An 18,339-nucleotide genomic window follows, 5' to 3' on the forward strand; every position below is an offset into this window, starting at 1 on the left:
TCCCCCAGGCCTCGCCAGGCGGCCCGTGCGCAGATTACCGCCTCGCCGCCCTCCCGCACTCAACGTCCATCCATCCACTTACGTGTATCTCACCCCGGCCACTGCGGTAAAGCCCGGCAGGACCGGGCAGTGGTTCATGGAATGCACCACGCATTAAAGCAGCAACACAGCGGCATCTCTAACCCCCAATGCAGCAGATACCACCGGGGGCTCTGGCGTCACCCTTCGAAGTCCGTACGGCTAGCAGCGGTGCAGTCGTGTCCTCCTCCCCGCACGGGGGTCCCCGCCCTGGCGCACCACAACAGCAGCAGCAGGACTTCCGTGTCCCGCCACCGCCGGCGTCGTCCGACGCTGCCGGTGACGGTACCGTGACCGTAGCCCACTTCCGTTCCGGTTCCGGTCCCAGCCCCGATACTGCGATCGACATGTCCGGAATCGAGGCTCCAGGGCCGATCTTCCATCCGGATCTCATGCGGGGTCAAGAAGCGCACTTGCCGTCCACCGGGGGCGAGCACGACGGGCAGCGCCAGCATGCCGTCGTGCCATGTGCGATCGGGTCTATCGGGCAACTAAGGCGCCCAGCTCACGCGCAGCAGGCTGACCATGACCAGGCCATGCAGGTTCCAGATCAACACGGTCAATTCGGCATCTTGGCGCCGGGTCCCGCGATCCCTGATCCGAGTGCCGCCGGGATGGAAGAGTCACTCATTGGGCCCAGCGGCTTTGTTCCCATCGACGGCACTACTGCCCCCGGCTGGCGGCCACATGGTAGTCTCCTCAGCAGTAAATGGGTCATAGATCCTCCGAATCTCCAAGAGTGGCGCCAGAAGCTGTTCGACGCAGACGGCCTCATCATCCTTACTCATGAACAGTAAGCTCACATCATACATAGGCCCGAGCACTTACGGTGTGCGTATTTCTGCTGATGCCTAAGCGCCCAGATTCGAGGCCTATTTCCCACACGTAGACAATGTTTACTCCCACAGATCAACTCAAACGTACAAGAAGAAGCCTTTCATCTCGCATTATTGGGACTGCCGTCTCAAGGGCCGGCCGCCCGGAACCAAGAAATCGGACGACCCCAACAAGAAGCGTCGCAACCGCGTGTCGCGCAAGCTCAACCTCTGCGATGTCAAGATCAAGATCACCGAGTACTTCCCCGGCGCAACGCTCCATGATGTTGACGATGGCACTTACGTGCCACTCAATGGGGGGCAGGCCCTCAACGGCGTGCACACCATCCTCTCACCTCCTGGCGAGAGGGAATTGCGCGTCGCACCTGCTACACCGGACAATCTGCCTGCGCCAGGACAAAAGTTCTGGACGATCCAGAGGGTGAATGGACATATTAGCATCAGCGGCATTCCCGGGCCACATCAGCATACCTTGGCAAAGAGCGACGAGGTGAAACGGAATAGCATCCAGCGGTATCTGGCCAAACATAAGAATGAACTGACAAAGGTGGGTCCTTACACGCCGCCTATTCGCTCCATAGCTTGATAAACTTACTTGGTGGCTGTAGAGCGACGGACCCAAGAAGGCGACTGGAAAGGCACATTGGACCATAAAGAGACACGAAAAGCAGAGCGATCTGAAGTTATATTCGGCATGTTATTGGTTTGTCTCTCACGTACGTCTTTTCGTTTCCAATGATCCCTCGCTGACTCGTGTCCCACCAGCCCCTTTTCTCACCGCGTCTGGATCGCCCTCGAAGCAAAGGGGCTCCAGTATCAATATTGCGAAGAGGATCCGTACAGGGCGTCCGCATCACAGGAGCTTCTGGAAGCCAATCCACGGGGAACAGTACCTGCCATACGGCAGGGAGACTGGGCATGCGCGGACAGCGGTGTCATATTGGAATATGTGGGCCCATTGCTTTGTTTCAAGTTATTCCGACATGTCCAGACTGACGACCATGTTTGTACCAGCTCGAAGAGATGGACAGCAACATCCCGTTGTTCCCTTCAGACACAAAGCTCCGTGCAAATTGTAGACAATGGATAGGCCACGTTTGTCATGCCCTCCTCGATGCCCTCTTACCTATACAAACCCAGCTCACTCATGCCATTATAGATAAACTCCCGCTTGGTCCCGGCCTTCTACCGACTTCTACGTTATCCGGACCCAGCTCAACAACCGCAAAACATTGAAAGGCTGCAGGAGGCCATCAAGGATCTCGTCCTCGCCGCCGATGAGGAGGGGCCCTTTTTTCTCGGCAGCAGCCTGTCCCTCGTTGACGTCCACTTCGCTCCCTTCGCTGTCCGCCTCTCGCGCATCCTGCAGCCCCGCTGTGGTTGGACGGCCCCTACGCCGGGATTACGTTGGGCTAGATGGCTTGACGCGTTAGAGAGCAATGTGCACGTCAAGGCTACGACGAGCGGAAGGGACCTGTACGTTGATACTGTCGAGCCTTTGCAGATTGCTCTGGATCCGGAGGGATACTTGTGTATTTGATGGTCTACACGATCCGGAGACATATGTGGAAGCAGCCAGTAGGAAATCCTGATAGCATGTTCGCATTTGGCAAGTGACTGGTACTTGAATCTCTACTACGGAAATGCAGAACAACGGATAAAATTTTGCTTCTGCACATGTACCAATTCCTCATGGGCCTAAAGCCTGCAATGGCACCCGCGAGGCCCTTCTCCGCTTCAAATCGTGCCGCTTTTCTCTAACGGTGATGACCTCTCCCAGCTGCCGCGCTCTTTCGCGGCCCTCACCCAGCTCCTCCAACGTCTTTTGCTCAAGCACGCGGCACCCATTCTCATCCGCAGCCCATCGCTGCGAGTCGGGCAGGTACGCCCACGAGAAAATAGCGCCGACAGCGACGAAGGAGCCGAAGAGCAGGAAAATCAGCCCCTGCCGGTTCTCGGCCTTGTAGGACGAGTTGATCCAATAGACAACGAAGAGAGCAACGATGCTGCCTAGCTTACCGGCGGCAGCGGAGATGCCGTGACATGTACACCGATAGCATGTTGGGAAGATTTCGGCAGGGATGATAAAGGTCAGAGTGTTCGCTCCTGATGATACTGTTAGCTCTCAACCCAGGCTAAGTGTCTCGCAGATAAATGCTGTTGCATGACCCACCAAAGTTGAACATGAAATGACACAACGCCACAAATACAACTGTTGCCGGTGCGCCAGAGGTGCGGTTGACACCGTAGTACACGCAGCCTGTTATCAGGAATAATATGGCCAAAACGAAAAAAGAAACGGTTAGCCACAGCCTGCGGGGAATACGGTTGGCTGCCATGAAGAAGCAGGCGCTACCAGCAATAGAAGCAATGGACACAGTCAGTAGGTATTGCTTCGCCTGTTCCAGGAGCACGTCGTAGATGGTGTTGCAGGGCAGCGTCGCGTCCGTCTGCCAGACAGGAAGTTTACCCGTCTGATTCCAAATCTGTGCTGTTGCGAATCCGTCGGGAAACTTGGAGTTCCAGCATGGTAGCCCATCGTCAATGGGCTTCGGCCCAGTAGTCGCCCACATGTCGAACAAAGTGCCTCTATTGTCTAGGCCGAGACCGTAGAAGCTTACATCAAGAAAGAACCATGTTGCAGCGGTGCTTGTAGCGCAGTCAGTACTGTGAGACATCCCTGGAATGCGACGGTGGCAGTGAGTTACGAGATTGCCAACAGCCACACAACGCAGGGTAGCGACTCTACCTAACAAGTAATACCAGTTCCCGTCCTCGATGAAATATTTTTACAAGTCGTCTTTGGAAAACTGAATAGGCATGGTTTGCTGCGAGTTCGTAGTATGCATGCCGTCATTGGCGGCCATGGAATACCCCGTCGTTGTCCCAGGAGGAGCACCGTAGACCCTCTGCGTGTTCCTCAAGGCTATACCAGACCTTTTTCTGACCTCAAGGCTGTACAGTCCGCAGTCGAGCAGGAAAAAACGAAATATAATGGCAAGCAGAGCGGGAACGGCGCCGGAACCTATAACAATACGCCAGATACCGTCCACAATGCGGCGGCATTCTCTGTCAAACTTCATATCAAGGCCGCACTGCATCGTCTTCAGACCCTCGCTCCTTTCGCGGCCGAGAAGTACCCAAAGACCTACAAGCTGGGCGAGGGCTTGGCCGATGGGCTGCATCATGAACGTCTGGCAACGCGTTATCAGTCAGTGCCGATAAGAATCACAAACAAGAGCCGTCTAGCTAGGTAGCTTACGGAAGAGATCATGGTTCCCCTCGACTGGGTGCTTGACCATTCCGATGTGATTACAGCGCTGAGGGGGTGTTCTGCGCCGATGCCTATTACATATCATTAGTCGTGCCATCCAGGTACAAGACCTGCGTCCAATAACAATTACTAACCGACCCCCATCACAAAACGCCACTGTTGAGTGCCAGTACTGGTTAGCAAGCGTTGCAGGATGGGAATGCGACAGCTCCGTAGTGGACGGACGAACTCGTACCCAGGTGAACAGTCCCAAAAAGCTCATATCATCGAAACCATGGCTGCTAGTAGCCACACCAATGGTCGATACAATTACCAGTACAAGCTCGATACCGTAGAGACGGGTTCGGCCATAAAAGTCGGCGAGGAACCCAACAGCAACTGGCCAATGACAGAGCCCAGCAGGGTGAAGAAGTTGATAAGCAAGCCTTGCCATCGTGCATCGGGCGATGGCCAGTATAAAAAGGCTATGGAGGCGAGAATGACATTTGTGGAAAACAGGTTATAACTTGAGAGGGTGGTCAGTCGTGAGTGGAGAGCGTTGAGGATGACAACGGGACAGGCCTACGAGTCTGTCAGGAAGCCTGAGGCGGCCACTCCCCAAATACGAAGATTCCATGAGTTGAGATCGAGCTCATAACGCAGTTGGTCGCGATCCTGGAGGGCTGATGAGCGGATGATACGTCTAGGGGCCGGCTTCGAGATAAGAGGACCAAGGCAGGATTATGATGAGATGAGATGAAAGCGACAAGAACATGTAGGGCGAGGGCCGAGATGCAGCTCGTCAAAGGCGGGCCGCGGCTCACGGAGCGGAGACGTCGAGTTACATACATAGGACGGAGTTGGTGATGTACCATTGACGGGGGCGAGCGGACGGACGTACCTGGCGGTCTCGGGCGGACAAAGCGGAGCTATCACTGCCTAAAAAGCCTCGATTCCTCCTCGATAGAGGGTCGGGCAGAGCCGACATGGCTCCGGCGCAACGGCCCCAAGCTCCGCTCACCAGATCAGGTACCTTGGGTAAAGTCGGTTACGTTCGGCGGGGAGTTGCTTCGTCGGGTGAGAAACTAAGATATGAGAAGACGTAAGAGAACATGTAACCCACATGGGACCGAAGCTGACAGGCGCTGCGTTGCCGTATGGCAAGACGAAAGAAAGGCCCTCGGGCAATGAGGTATATGCAGACACAGATGAGAAGGTTTGGGCAGTCGGAGAAAATGGTCGCGCTTCGCTAAGACGCGTTTCTAAGGGTTGGTTATTTGCGGATAAGGGAAACAAACCATTGAGCAATTGACGTGCAGTGTGTGTGGGATGGTTCGTAATTCGGAAGAAGGACAAAGACGGGACGGAACACGCGCAAGTCTGTAGGAGGTACCCAGATAAGGTATCTATCTACCTAGGTAGGGTGGTAGGTAGGTATCTTGGCCGGGCGAGGAAAAGTCGAGTTTGGGACAGAGATTGTTGCCAGAGCAAAGCAAAGAAGGAAGAGACGACACACTCAGTCAGGCGCAGAAGGGACGCCAAAAGCAGCCCGAGGATCGTCAAGTGCAGACTGGCCAGAAAATTCCGGTGGCTTATTCCTTACCGCAACTGAATCGAGCCTCCGCGTCTCCCTCTTCTTGCCTGGTTGAATACCTTGACCCAATATCTGGTGTTGGTTCCCAATTCAGCAGGGAGGAGGTCATGCACAGCCCAGCTCAGCCCAGTCTGGGAGGCCTGGCCGCCTGTTGTTCGCTCTTCGATGTTGCAACCCTCCTACATTAAACCCAGACAAGACAGACCACTGAGTTTCGTTGGAATATAGTCTTGTTATTGAGAGATCTGTCTCGACTTGGAAGCACCCTCATGGATCAAATGCGCAGGAGACGTGTACGTAGGCACTCTTCAAGCGTTTCCACACGAGTGTCCCTGATGAATCCAAGGCCTTGGTTGCGATAGGCAAGACAGACCAGAAGATGATTGATGCATGCTGGGGTGGACAGAGAGCTGAAATCCACGACGAGAAGCGCAGTCGCCAGTCGCTTGAGCATGCAGTCATTGTTAGCACTGCCATTGGTTGGCCCAGTCCGGTGGCGGCGGCCAAGTCGAGCCATGGCACCGACCGTTAGCGTCTCTAGTGTAGACGGTTGACAGGAACCCCACCCAACCGTTTTTGCTTGGAGCACTACAAGGTACCTAGGTCCTCCTCCCTCGTACCCAAGGTAACTTGGAGACGAGACTTATACGTGGACTTTGGCCAATTCAGACCTTTTCCCACCGTACTCAAAGGTCTGTCCTGTAGAATTCCCGTTCCTACTCTCTGCACCTCCATCACCGCCACCGCCGCAATGTGGCCCCGCTCCGTTGGTCTGGCCGGCCCTTTTCGTCCTCGTTTGGCTTTTGAATGTCGCTCGCTGTCTGCCGTATGCTGCCTTGTCTCGAGAAAATATCCTACGTACTCTACGCCTTCGACCTCTAGGTCGATTTCATACGGCGCCGCGTCAGTCTTTACTCGAGGTCGCGACGGCACCGAGAACTGAGACACTGCGGGCCGACTCGCTGGCAAAGCATCGGCTACAGAGCAAACGACGGCTCCCCGCGCACCGCCTCTTGAATTCGGAGTTCTGACTACCATCCGCCTTGTGTCTCGGCGATCCTGCTCTTCTCAGGTTTTCCCTTTTCCCTGTCCGAATCCATTCCACATCGCCCTCCGTCCCAGGGCTTCCGAGTTACACGGTGTTCATGCCAAGCGGCACGTCTGTTGCCAATGCAGGCTATCCGACGCCTCACCGTGTGAATGCATTCATTCCAAGATTCCTCCCCGTCCGCGATACCTACAACGAGACGAACCGGTCATATACCCAACCGGCACATACTATGCCATGATTTTACTTTCAACTTTGCATGGCTTACTTTGATTTGTTGACCATAGTCGAGAGTTGAAAGCAAGGAACGGGTAGAGGCCGCCCAAGCATGGCCGCCTCGTCCTCCTCTGGCTCTTCCTTCACTTCCTCTTCCCTAGGCCGCCCACCCTCCTACGGTCAACCATACGCGAGCCCTCTCGACGCGACTTGGACACCGACTTCAGGTGCCTCGACAATCTCAGCTCTCACATCCGATGCCTCGGCACCCCAGGCCTCTCTCCATCCTCTAGATCTCGGCCCTCCTGGTTACCAGGCCACCATGTACGATCTACCCGCCCGTCACTCGTGCTTGTCTCCAGACACGCACTGCGGGCTCATTTCCCTCCGTCGTTGCCAAGACAATTCATGTTTCCCCTTCTGACATGCCCTATATTCCAGAACTCTATTTGAAAACACACCGAACGAACGAACTGTCTACCTGGGTCCCTGGGAAGTGGTTGGCTCTGAACAACGCCGCGTTCTCTGGCAATGCAGCTACCAGAGCGAGCTTCTAGAGCATTTCCGTACTTTGCCTCCATTTTCTAACTGAACGCTTGCCACCAGTCTGACCGCAACCCAGTTCCATCCGATGTTCCGGCCGATATATTTCCGCATACTCTCCATGCCCGTCATCGCCCCTACACAGACCCATGCGAGCTCGAGCTTTTCGTCAGTTTCCGTGAGCCACACCGGGTCCGGTATACAACAGGCGAAGGCGTGGTAATCCACGATCATCTTATGGAGGTCAAGTATGAGTTCACTACCGTCGAGGGTTCGATCCGATTCCAAGGAGACGTGCGTCGGAAGGATTTGGTAGACTACTATGATGTCGATGTTGTGTGGTCTGACGTTCACGGAAGAACAGACAGCTTTGGCAACATCAGAGGCATGGGACTCGTACAAAGGCTAAAGCTTTGGAGGGACCGCTGTTCGACTTACCACTCGCTGACCGTATTCACCAATCGCGCGGAAGGTCGCCAATACCAGGAATATGAATTGCACAACTTCGACGGCGAGCTTCGCAACCGCGACCATCGGCATCGCCAAGTCCGCCTCACGGTGCGCGGAAGCCGGCGTAGTAGTGCCCCGGACAGCAGCGGCTCGTCCCGTTTGCGCTTCACATTTTCGCATCGTATGCGTCTGCGCGTACGGTCAGGCTCCCAAGGAGGGCAGCCAAACTCGGAAACCAGCTCGTCGCCTGGCACTTTTGATTTTCGGTATTTGGGTATCCAATTCAGTAAGCGTGAAGGTACGAACTGAGCAATCCATACAGCTTGGATCACCCTGTTTTATTCCTATCCACCATCCAGTCAAAGGCTGATCTCATCTGCAATCAACAGACTATCGTAGGTTCCTTGGAAGTTGGGCCGTGGCGCACAGCTCCGACAGCGAGTTCAATGGTATATCGTTCCCACCACATCACGTCGAGTTACCGTCACCGCAAATACTGCCAGGTGATATGTTGGAACTTCCATCACCAGATATCTCGAGAGGCCTAGAGCCAGTCGTTGAGCCGCCAGATTCATACGATTCCGACTTGGCCGCCTGAAAAATGACAAGCTCCAATATCCATGAAGCTCCAGAGTAGGGACCGAGAGTCAGATGTGACGGACGTAACGAGTTCGTGGACGACTGGTTCGCCTTTCGGGTGGCGTTGTTTTGTAACGCCCATCACTTCAGGTTTGGATCTTCCAGGCCCGAATTGTACGACGACGAGCAAGCCCAGCAGGGTCCAGGATGGGTTGAGGGAACAGGCTGGAAATATCGTGTCAAGCTGTCGTTGGAGGAGCACTGGCCTGACTTAAAGCGGGCCTGACTTCTAAAAAGTGGTGTGTGGTGTGTAGGTGTATGGCACGAAGTCACTCCTTTGAGTTTTCTGGTCCGGGCGTTGACAGGATGACAGGATTGACAGGGCTATGTACGGATACAGTGACATATAATAAGTCTGGCCTCACCACACAATGTGCCACTTTGAATAGGTGAGCCCAGACTTAATACATGTCACTGTAGGTACACATGGATCCACTAAAACGTGCTTTCAGGGATGTGCCGATAAGGCCCGGCGCGGGGTTCCGGTGCTGAGCTGAGGTGGGGCTTCAGCAGACCAATGTGATGGTGGCATGATGGTGGTATTAACGTCACCATGGCTTCATACTGCAGCTCTGCAGCTCGGGAGCCTGCACACACCTTGCTCCAAAATCATCCCACTACCAACATCTGCTGATGATCCTTATCGTGAAGGTCACGCCAGTCAAAACCACTCAGCAACTTCTCTACTCAGCGGCATTGGCCCGAATTTCAATTGCAGCCTTGACACCGTTGTCAGGCGGCCATTGTAGCGACGGTAGATAAAGCTGACTCCACGGGCTGCATCGAGGCCGAGAACCGAGACACACACAGCTTTCCCACGACAACGTCATTATCCCCCGCTTGGGTTTTGGGACGAACTCTTGGCATCGCCATCTCTACAACACCCGAAGTGCCCAGCATGAAGGTCATTCTTGCCATCAACTCGGGATCTAGCTCTGTAAAGATCTCGGTTTACTCCGCCGAACCTAATCGGTCACCTCTGCAGATCGCAGAGGCGGCCGTCAGTGGTTTGACGGCCCCACCCGCACAGGTCACATACACGCGTGGTGGGGTTGAGGTCAAGAGGAAGGAAGATCTCGAGGATGATCTATCAACTCAGGCCGACGCCTTCAAGGTTCTTCTCAAGCTACTGATCGAGGACTCGGAATTGCCTCAGATCAAGAAAAAGAGCGATATTGCCCTCACCTGCCACCGCATCGTCCACGGGGGCGACTATCCTAGCTCTCAAATAATCACCCGGGACACATACCATCACCTGGAAGAGCTGAGTGACCTTGCGCCCTTACACAATGGTCCCGCTCTCGACATTGTCAACTCGTGCGTGAAGCAGCTTCCCGACGCTGTCAATGTCGCCTGCTTTGACACGCAATTCCACACGACGATTCCCGCGCACGTTCATACGTACCCCATCAACCAAGATGTTGCCAAAAAGAATCACCTAAAAAAATATGGGTTTCATGGCGTCAGCTACTCCTTCATCACTCGAGCCGTCTCCGAGTTTCTCGGCAAGGAACCCAAAGATCTCAATATCATTGCCCTTCATCTGGGAAGCGGAGCAAGCGCATGTGCCATCCGCAACGGTCAGAGCTGGGATACCAGTATGGGCTTGACCCCTGTCGCTGGCTTGCCTGGAGCCACCAGAAGCGGCAGTGTAGATCCCAGGTCAGTGATTGCAGTCGCCATTCTCACCTTGTTCAATCTCTCAAAAGCTTAATTTGATGCGTACAGTCTCGTCTTCCACTACGCAAGTGACGTTGGCAAGCTATCCCCCAACTCGACATCACAGCTGCACCTCACCGAGGCCGAAGAGATTCTCAACAAGCGTAGTGGATGGAAGTCGCTTACAGGAACAACTGATTTTGGAGTAATTGCTAATTCGGATGAACCGGCTCACAAGCTTGCGTTCGACATTTTTGTCGACAGAATATGTGCCTTTGTTGGCTCCTACTTTGTTACCCTGAACGGCAACGTAGACGCGTTGGTCTTTGCAGGTGGCATTGGCGAAAAGAGCGACAAGCTGCGGAAGCGGGTCGCCGAGCAATGCGCATGCTTGGGCTTCACCATCGATGATGCTCTGAACAGCAAGAAAATCATAGATACGGTCCAGGAGGTTGGCAAAGACGCCAAGCGTCGTACGTTGGTCTGCCAGACGGACGAGCAATACGAGATGGCAAGGCTCTGCACCGAAAATGAATCGCTCTGGCAAGATTAGGTCTTGAGTCGCAAGGGGAGACGAACGATTTCCGGTGGGATCGCGATGACAGCTCGAGACCGCGGGTTCTTATTTCCGCACATGCTATTAAAGCCACCGGTATATGGGTTAGCAGAACAGCGCTGGCCAAGGACGGGTGGGACGAGCTGCCAATGCTGGACTCGGTGGGGAATAATACCTAGATCCTAGCGTCTTTGAAAAAGAAGGATATGAAAGGGACGTGGATGCATCAAAAACGAGCAAATGCCAAGACCATACAAGGAGCCACGCCCCAACAGACACTATGACACCTCCCCCATCCCCAAGACCAAGCCGTACAATCGTGCGATGGCGCATCTTGGGAACGCAACGACCGTTTACACCATAATCCAGCGTATTCGGGCCAACAAGCACCAAGGGATGCCCCAGCAATGAGCAGGTGGGCGGACGACATCTTTGTGTCGCCCTTGTTCCTCAGCAACGCCCCGAAGCAGGGGATGGAGCAGGAGCGGATTATCGATCGTGATCCATTCCAGCATGGTGAGGCACGATGAACCCAAGTTACCGGGCATTCTTCTCCCGCCCTCGACGTTGAGAAGAGAGGGGGGGGGGGGGGGGGGGGGGAGGCAAGCCTTCCCGCCAACTGAGCGTCTTTGGGGATGATAGTGGCCCGCCGTCGTCGACCCTAATGCTCGGTCCGGGGAGGCTTCTGCAAAGGTCTGCCATATGGCTGTACGAATATATGTGTGTGCATGTCTCACGTATAATACCTGTAGGTAAATTACCAGCCAGAGCTGAGAGTGAAATGTGGGTTGAGGGGGAGAGAGATCTCGATCTCGAAGAAAGATCCGAGACGGCCCTGAACAACAATCCCTCCATACTCTCTATGCAAGGGGGACCCTGTTTCCCCCTCCCCCAACCATCTGGTCAGCTCATCTGGCTTTCACACCCTGCCCCCCTCGTCCTTTGCCGACCTCTGCAACCGCAACTCGATCGGGAGGTCGATCAGGTCGGAGGATGCGCCATGCAGTTAACGATGGAATTCTTCCAAGCTCATGGCCAACCGCTGACAAGCCATGCGAGGCTGACTGCTTGGAATTCTTCGTGAGGTGCCAGGCGTGGCAATCGAGACATTTGAATGAGACAAATTTCCAAAGGAACTTTACATGCATGTTTTGAGAAGTAGGTGTTTTGTTTGATTGTCTTGGGCACCTGTGTGGTGCCAAGCTTGGTAAGCACTCTTGTCCACATCATAGTAAACCCGACATCGTGTATACGAAGGTTCGTCCACTGCGTTGTGAGCGCATGCTTCGATAGCAAATGCCCGCTGTCATCGCTTTTTGACTTCAAAGAGAAACCCCCCACCGCCTCGCCTTCCTCTCCGAGCAGCCGTCATGTAGATCCCCCCACTCCAACCCAGAAGTTTCCTGTCCCACACCATAAATAAACAATCGCAGTGATGCGTCTGCCCCTCGAGTAATAGCTGGTTGAATCGAGGATTCGGGTATGTGTACGAAACCGCGAGAAAGTAACGCCAACCAAGAGAGAAATCCGCCCCAGGGTAGTAGCCTTCAGATAATATTCAACGCATCAACGCCATTCCCATTTTGTTGCCTTTGAGTCCACCTCGTGTATGTGCGTGCAGGTGCGCCATTCGTATGCTTTGCGACCTTCTATCCCAAAACCCAAGTGAGTGGTAACGATAAAAGAGAATAAATGAAAAAGATAACGATAGAAAAGTGGAAGCTCCCACATGGCCTCCAATGTAAGAGGTATCGTCAAATGTGCCCAAACGCCAACCCTACGAAGTCCCATTGCTTCATCAGTCATGTAAAAGAAGCGGGAGGATCATGTCAGAAAAAGTAGGGTGTAAAACGTGACGCTCTTAAAAAAGGCGGGCTGTGCTGCGTCCTCGCCCGGTGGCCGTGTTGAAACTGTACGGGGGGAGTTGCGCAATGGCAGTCCCAATGGACATTACCAGAAACCTCTCTTATGCACCCTCTTGACACGCAACAGCCATAGCCAATGCATCGAGGCCACTGCTGGGTGTCCTCGCCGCGCTGGGGCGGCTGAGAAGGGGTAGGTTGAGGCCACGCATATCCCATGCGCCGGTGGCAGCAGGTGACGGGAGCGGCGCCTGACCGGGAGGGTAGCCGTATGGTGATTCCCCTTCCCACATGGGCTGGTCGCGAGGGCGGCTGCTGGCAGCAGCCTTCGCTGAGGATGATGAAGATCGACGGCCTGAAGATGCCAGCCCGCCAAGCGAGGAGCGAGCTGCGGCCTTTGCGGAGGCAGTAGAGCGAGACTTGTCTTTGTAATGAGTCTCCAAATGCTGCTTCATGTTGTCGGCTCTTGTGAACTTCTTCTGACAACCGTGGAAAGTACATTGCACGGCCTTCTCGGCAGTGTGGATCTTGGAGTGACGAGAAGCGTGTCCAGAGGTGGTGAAGGTCTTTTCACACCCATGGCTGTCACGGTAACGGCAAGGGTACCGCTTTCCGGGGCGCTCGGGCAGAGGTGACGTCGCTGAGCTATCCTCCTCATATGAGTTCGCGCGGCTGGTGTTGGCGTAGGCAGGGCGCTTCGGAGGCATTTCGTACTCGTCGTGAATCGACTGTCCAGGGAAGGCGCCGACTCTACTTGGGTCGTAGGTGGTGGGAGTCATGGGCGACAAAGGATCGCTGCTCGCGTTGGAGTCGTATGAGTCTGAGCGAAGGAGCTCGGGTGTGTGTGGAGAGGAAGAATTGCTACGCGGCGCCGGGTGAAACGGTTGAGAGATGACCTGATTTGCTGTGTGATAGCTGATGCGCTGAGGCATGGGCTGGACAGTGGGTTCATCATTAAGAAGGGAGACCTGACGGCCGGTGGCATCTCGAGCGTGCATTGTGACCAGGTTGATCATAAATCGACGAAAGGCGAGTTGAAAAGGCTAAAATTGCAGACGGATTCTCGTCTTCAACTGATAGTACCGGTGGTGATGGTGGTTCGCTATGGGGTAGTGATGGACGGCGATGTCTATTCCCACTGCGCGTTCAGCATAAGGGTGGGCGATGTTAGTATGCTAAAGGATGTCTCCTGGATTGGTATGGGTTTATGTGTGTGAAGAGTGGTGTTGGCTAATGAGGTTGGACGTTGGTGAGAGAGAGAGAGGGGAGAGGGTAGGAAAGAGCAATGGGATAGTGGATGAGGCGCGAGAGGGTGAGGCGCATGTCAAGTATTATACCAGACTGGTCTCCTTGACAGACGCAGAAAGAGCGAAAGAGAGAAATGCTCGGAAGGGTCAGCAGGTTGGAAGGGGAGGGGGTGGGCGGAAGCGAAGTACCGCAACGAGGATAACAAGGGTCGGCTGGACTAGGTAGTCGTCAGGAACTGTGCAGAAGAGAGAAAAGCTGAATGGGGTGGATGAAAGAATTGGGTAAGGGCATGGGCATGGGCATGGGAAAGGAGAATTGCGCACCTTTTCGTTGTTCACCGGGATGCCGTAAAAGGTACGTGGGCTGGAAGGTACCCGGCCTGAGTTGTCCAAGGTTTAAACAACGCTAGGAAGAAAAAGATACATCTGTCAAGTCGCTGACCAGTTGTGGTATGTGCTGCAATGTAGACAAACAGGGGTCGAGCATCGAGCAGCAAGGAAAGACCGGTACCTTTCTTTAGGATTGAGGGTCCGGCCGAGGCGTGAGACACACACCACGCTCGCTCACCCTCGCCCCGCTCCGCTGAGTGGCCTCTTCCACCTCAGTCCCCTCCAGTCTCCACTCATCAGACCTCACTCTCACTTCACTCTCACGACACCCGTGGGTCATATCCTGTCTATGTTACATCCACCCCTGGTTCCAGCCTCCATGCTCTGCAGGGTAGCCCCGGAGTCTTCGCGGCGGGCGGCTACGTACCCCGGGAGTGGGGAGAAGGTGGATTCAGGGAGCCTGAGCCTTGGGGGGGGCCTTTTTTTTTTCTTTTGTTTTCCACTGGAAGGAACGGCGCACACGCACACGCACACGCACACAGCACACAACCCATCCGCTTGCCGCAGTTTCTTCCAAATCTTACTACACGCCCACTCAGTGTCTGGTCTTGATGGAACAAAACTTCAGCAGGAAGAGAAGAGAGAGAGAGAGAGAGAGGGAGAGGGAGAGGGAGAGGGAGAGGGAGAGAGGGGGGGGGGAGGCAGAGAAAACAAGGGAAACTATCCTTTGCAGTTAGCTAAAGGAATTACGATCACAGATGCCCATCAATGATAATGAATACTGTGTGGGTTGAGTTGGCGGTTTTCAGCCAAATTTCTTAATGTAGTCTCTCAATCTGACATGTCCCCATTGCTGAATCCCCAGTCCCGTCATTTGATATTGTACGTCTACCAGTACTCTTGTTCTCTACAATATCCATACATCCTGTCATTTTGCTGTAAAGTACCTTGTATCCCCCCCTCCCCCTCTTTTTCTTCTTCTTCTTCTTTTCTTCCTTCTTCTTTTTCTGACTTTCTCTCCGTACGTTCCCCGTCAATCGATTGGGGTTCCCCTCTCACTCTGACGATGTACCCACCTCATCTGTACGCACATGCAGACGCAGACTGACAATACTAAGACGGTTCCCGGGACCAGCCCATGCTCGTTCTTGTTGCGTATTTGGCAAGCCTGGGTTTCCCTGGTGGTTCCATTCTGTTCTGGGCCCGTTCTACCGCCGTTGTCAATCACGGATTGCGCATTCCTTTTGCCTACTTCCTTGCTTTCGACTTGCAGACCGTCATTTCCCTCTATGGGATGCTACCGGCCCCACTCTTCTGGGGAGGTGGGAAACCCTATATCATGGTATCCTTCTTTGTCATCGAGATGGTGGCATACCTACTACCCGTGTGAGTTCGAAACACACAGGAGCTGAAGCTCCGGCCAGGTGCGCACCGAATGCGTACCGCAGAACCTCGTCCACTACTATGTATTTTCGCGACTTCAACATGGCAACCGGACATCGGGGCACGTCGGCACATTGACACGTCGACAGCTACCCCGTCCGTCTACGCGATCCGCATGGTCGTTCATGAACCCTGGAACAGCCCTCTTGCACCCCGTTTCCAGGGTCGTCTCCAACGCTTCCCGGCTTCCCGGGAAATATAGTGGTTGTCCTGGAGTGAGACACCGAGACTATTGCCTTTCTACGAATTAGGTGTCAGTCGCATCGGGGGCGGAATCGTCCGCCGAGCGTCTAGCTGACTAGAGCTGTAGACGTGCTCTCACCATTGTCTGTTCGTTGAGCCTGCAAAATGTAGTACCTAGCCGGTGTCCCCGGGGACGAATCGCCCAGTATTGTATCGCACACACCACAAGAGACAGATCGCGATCTCGAATGAAAGTGGACGCCCACCTGACTCGGCCGTAGTGCTATTAGCCCCAAATAACAACGAGTAAGACCCTGCACAAACCGAGGGTCCGCGAGTATGACGTCAATATCCGGTCAGGGTTCCAACAATGTTGCGAAAGTCCGACAGACATGGTACCTCGAGGCATGGCGGTGCCGAACCAGGCGTTCGAGGTTGTCCCTTAGCACTAAGCGGTGGGACTTGGGTTATGAATGGACTCTGATCGATCCAGTCAGGCGGGAACACACAATGATCAGATTTACTGGGAGGATTACTCACGACTCTGGAAACTGCCAGACTTGTTAATGTCATTGGCTACGCCTTGTTGTTGTGCCATGCATCGTCAGTCTTGGGCGGTGGTGGTTTCCTCGAGGAGACAGGGAGAGGGAGGGAGAAACTCCAGAACTCGGCCTGGGGGGTAAAAGGGTACCTGAATTCCATGCGACACCGAGAGGCAGATACCGCAGCTGCACCCCCTACCTTGCCCGGACTGGCGTGAGGTAGGTATCTAACCTACGAATAGGCAGGTAGTAAAGAAGGGGTCACCGGTCTTGGACACACCCCCTCCCGGTTCCAGTCCCCGACCCTACGCACGCCCTGCAGGGCGCCGCAGTGCATGTTCTGGGAGGGAGATTTCCCTGCCAATGTCGTCATAGGCAGGTCAGGCTGGTCAACCATGTACCGAAACTACATTGCACCGCCCTGCGCCTGCTAGAGGGACACAGGCAGTGGCAGTAGTACATGCCACTACCGTACTGTAGAAGCCGAGAAATGACCCACGACAGGTTTGTTTCGCAACGTTGGCCCTCGGGTTGCGAGAGACTTTCATCGTTTCAACAGAGCTGACCGAGTGTTGCCCGTCCCGTTTGTTGCCCGTTGCCGGCTTGAATTATTGCGCTTTGAAGTTGGACTCGACTCAGCTCTTGCCGGCCCATCCGCAAATCAACTCTGCGAAAGAGGCTGGGAAGTCTAAAGCCGTTGTCTTTATGCTTTAACGACTTTGGTCTATGCGATTCCATCGAGTAGGGGCCTCGTGGCCCTATCGCGCATGGGAACGACGGCCATCTGAGAGAGGCACGTAGCGTGAGTTGCTTCAACTCGGGACGATTTGCTGGGCCCGAACTCGTCCCAGTGCAGGTGTCACCGGCCAGCTTGCCCGAAGTGGAAATTTGTTTGCGCTGGGGCAGCGGGTAGTTTTCGAGCATGCTGTAACGGATACCGCGCCTTTGGATTTGGGTACTGAGAGGTGTACATGCTAAATTACTCCCTCATCGGATCCGAGTCGGGGACATCTCTCCGTCCAGTTTGACACCCACATGATATCTGCTCTGCCCCTAGAGGGATCAGCCTAGGCATAACGGCGAGAAACACGTTCAAGTATACGATTGCGTGCGTGGTTCGTTGCGATGGAGACGGGGCAAGCCGATATCCTGGATGTATGAGATTATTGTCACGCTTGGAATGCCAGGTACCAATGTATTTCTCCCGAGCCCCAAAGCAGCCAGTCTATAAAGAGGGACTGCGATGGATAGGTAGGGTACACGTAGTAGTTAGACAAAAGCCTGCTTCAAGGGTTTGACAAAGGCCACACAACGGGTCTCTTGGGGTGCCCTTGTGGCAGAAACGGGACCGGGGGGGTAGCTTGGGGACGGAACGAAGGATAGGGAAGAATATAAGTAAGTACGGATCGAGGACCAAGTTCAATCGGCCAGCGCATATTCGACCGGAAAGGTTCCCGAGGAGGTGGAAAGGACTGGTCCTGGTGTGGCGTTGAAGGGTCGTCTAGCTTACTCTGCCTTGCTTACGTACCAGGCCGAGAAGAGAAAGAATCGGCCTCGATCGAGATCTTGCTATACTTTGTCTCAAGGCAGGTAGAAGAAAGATGGAGCCCCTGCCTTGGACGATTGGCGGTCACAGAAGAAAAGAAAAAGAAAACAGCGGTACCTCCTGGCACGTGTCTCGACCACCGTGCGCGGGTTTAGAGCGGACATGGTAGAGAGAGGTTATGAAGACCTACCTACCACCCGGTGGACAAAAAAGATAGCACACCAAATTTTACCTACACCATACTATCGTAAACCACACAGCATTTAATTAATAAATATACCTATACAAATCAATCAAATTAAATACAAAGTAGT

General features: G+C 54.2%; 5 protein-coding genes across 5 annotated transcripts; 3 read left to right on the forward strand and 2 right to left on the reverse strand.

Annotated features, from left to right (window-relative positions):
* Positions 1-188: 188 nt before the first annotated feature.
* Positions 189-2,454, forward strand: GLRG_03860 (glutathione S-transferase domain-containing protein; the record flags this gene model as incomplete). Its single annotated transcript, XM_008094545.1, has 6 exons — positions 189-871; positions 942-1,461; positions 1,523-1,617; positions 1,680-1,863; positions 1,929-2,009; positions 2,074-2,454. The coding sequence occupies 6 exons, from the start codon at positions 189-191 to the stop codon at positions 2,452-2,454; spliced, it is 1,944 nt and encodes a 647-aa protein (XP_008092736.1).
* A 150-nt stretch (positions 2,455-2,604) lies between these two features.
* On the reverse strand, positions 2,605-4,621 carry GLRG_03861 (phosphate transporter; the record flags this gene model as incomplete). The annotated part of the gene is made up of 6 exons (XM_008094546.1): positions 2,605-3,020; positions 3,088-3,581; positions 3,708-4,108; positions 4,177-4,259; positions 4,323-4,344; positions 4,424-4,621. 6 exons carry the CDS (start codon positions 4,619-4,621, stop codon positions 2,605-2,607), a joined length of 1,614 nt encoding a protein of 537 aa, XP_008092737.1.
* Positions 4,622-7,137: 2,516 nt separating this feature from the next.
* Positions 7,138-8,616, forward strand: GLRG_03862 (uncharacterized protein; the record flags this gene model as incomplete). Its single annotated transcript, XM_008094547.1, has 4 exons — positions 7,138-7,349; positions 7,467-7,591; positions 7,648-8,316; positions 8,408-8,616. 4 exons carry the CDS (start codon positions 7,138-7,140, stop codon positions 8,614-8,616), a joined length of 1,215 nt encoding a protein of 404 aa, XP_008092738.1.
* Positions 8,617-9,555: 939 nt separating this feature from the next.
* Positions 9,556-10,869, forward strand: GLRG_03863 (acetate kinase; the record flags this gene model as incomplete). The annotated part of the gene is made up of 2 exons (XM_008094548.1): positions 9,556-10,319; positions 10,386-10,869. The coding sequence occupies 2 exons, from the start codon at positions 9,556-9,558 to the stop codon at positions 10,867-10,869; spliced, it is 1,248 nt and encodes a 415-aa protein (XP_008092739.1).
* Positions 10,870-12,838: 1,969 nt separating this feature from the next.
* Positions 12,839-13,732, reverse strand: GLRG_03864 (uncharacterized protein; the record flags this gene model as incomplete). The annotated part of the gene is made up of 1 exon (XM_008094549.1): positions 12,839-13,732. The coding sequence occupies one exon, from the start codon at positions 13,730-13,732 to the stop codon at positions 12,839-12,841; it is 894 nt and encodes a 297-aa protein (XP_008092740.1).
* Between the last annotated feature and the right edge of the window lie 4,607 nt (positions 13,733-18,339).

The sequence above is a fragment of the Colletotrichum graminicola genome, assembly GCF_000149035.1.
Source record: "Colletotrichum graminicola M1.001 genomic scaffold supercont1.12, whole genome shotgun sequence".
Classification (NCBI taxonomy): domain Eukaryota; kingdom Fungi; phylum Ascomycota; class Sordariomycetes; order Glomerellales; family Glomerellaceae; genus Colletotrichum; species Colletotrichum graminicola.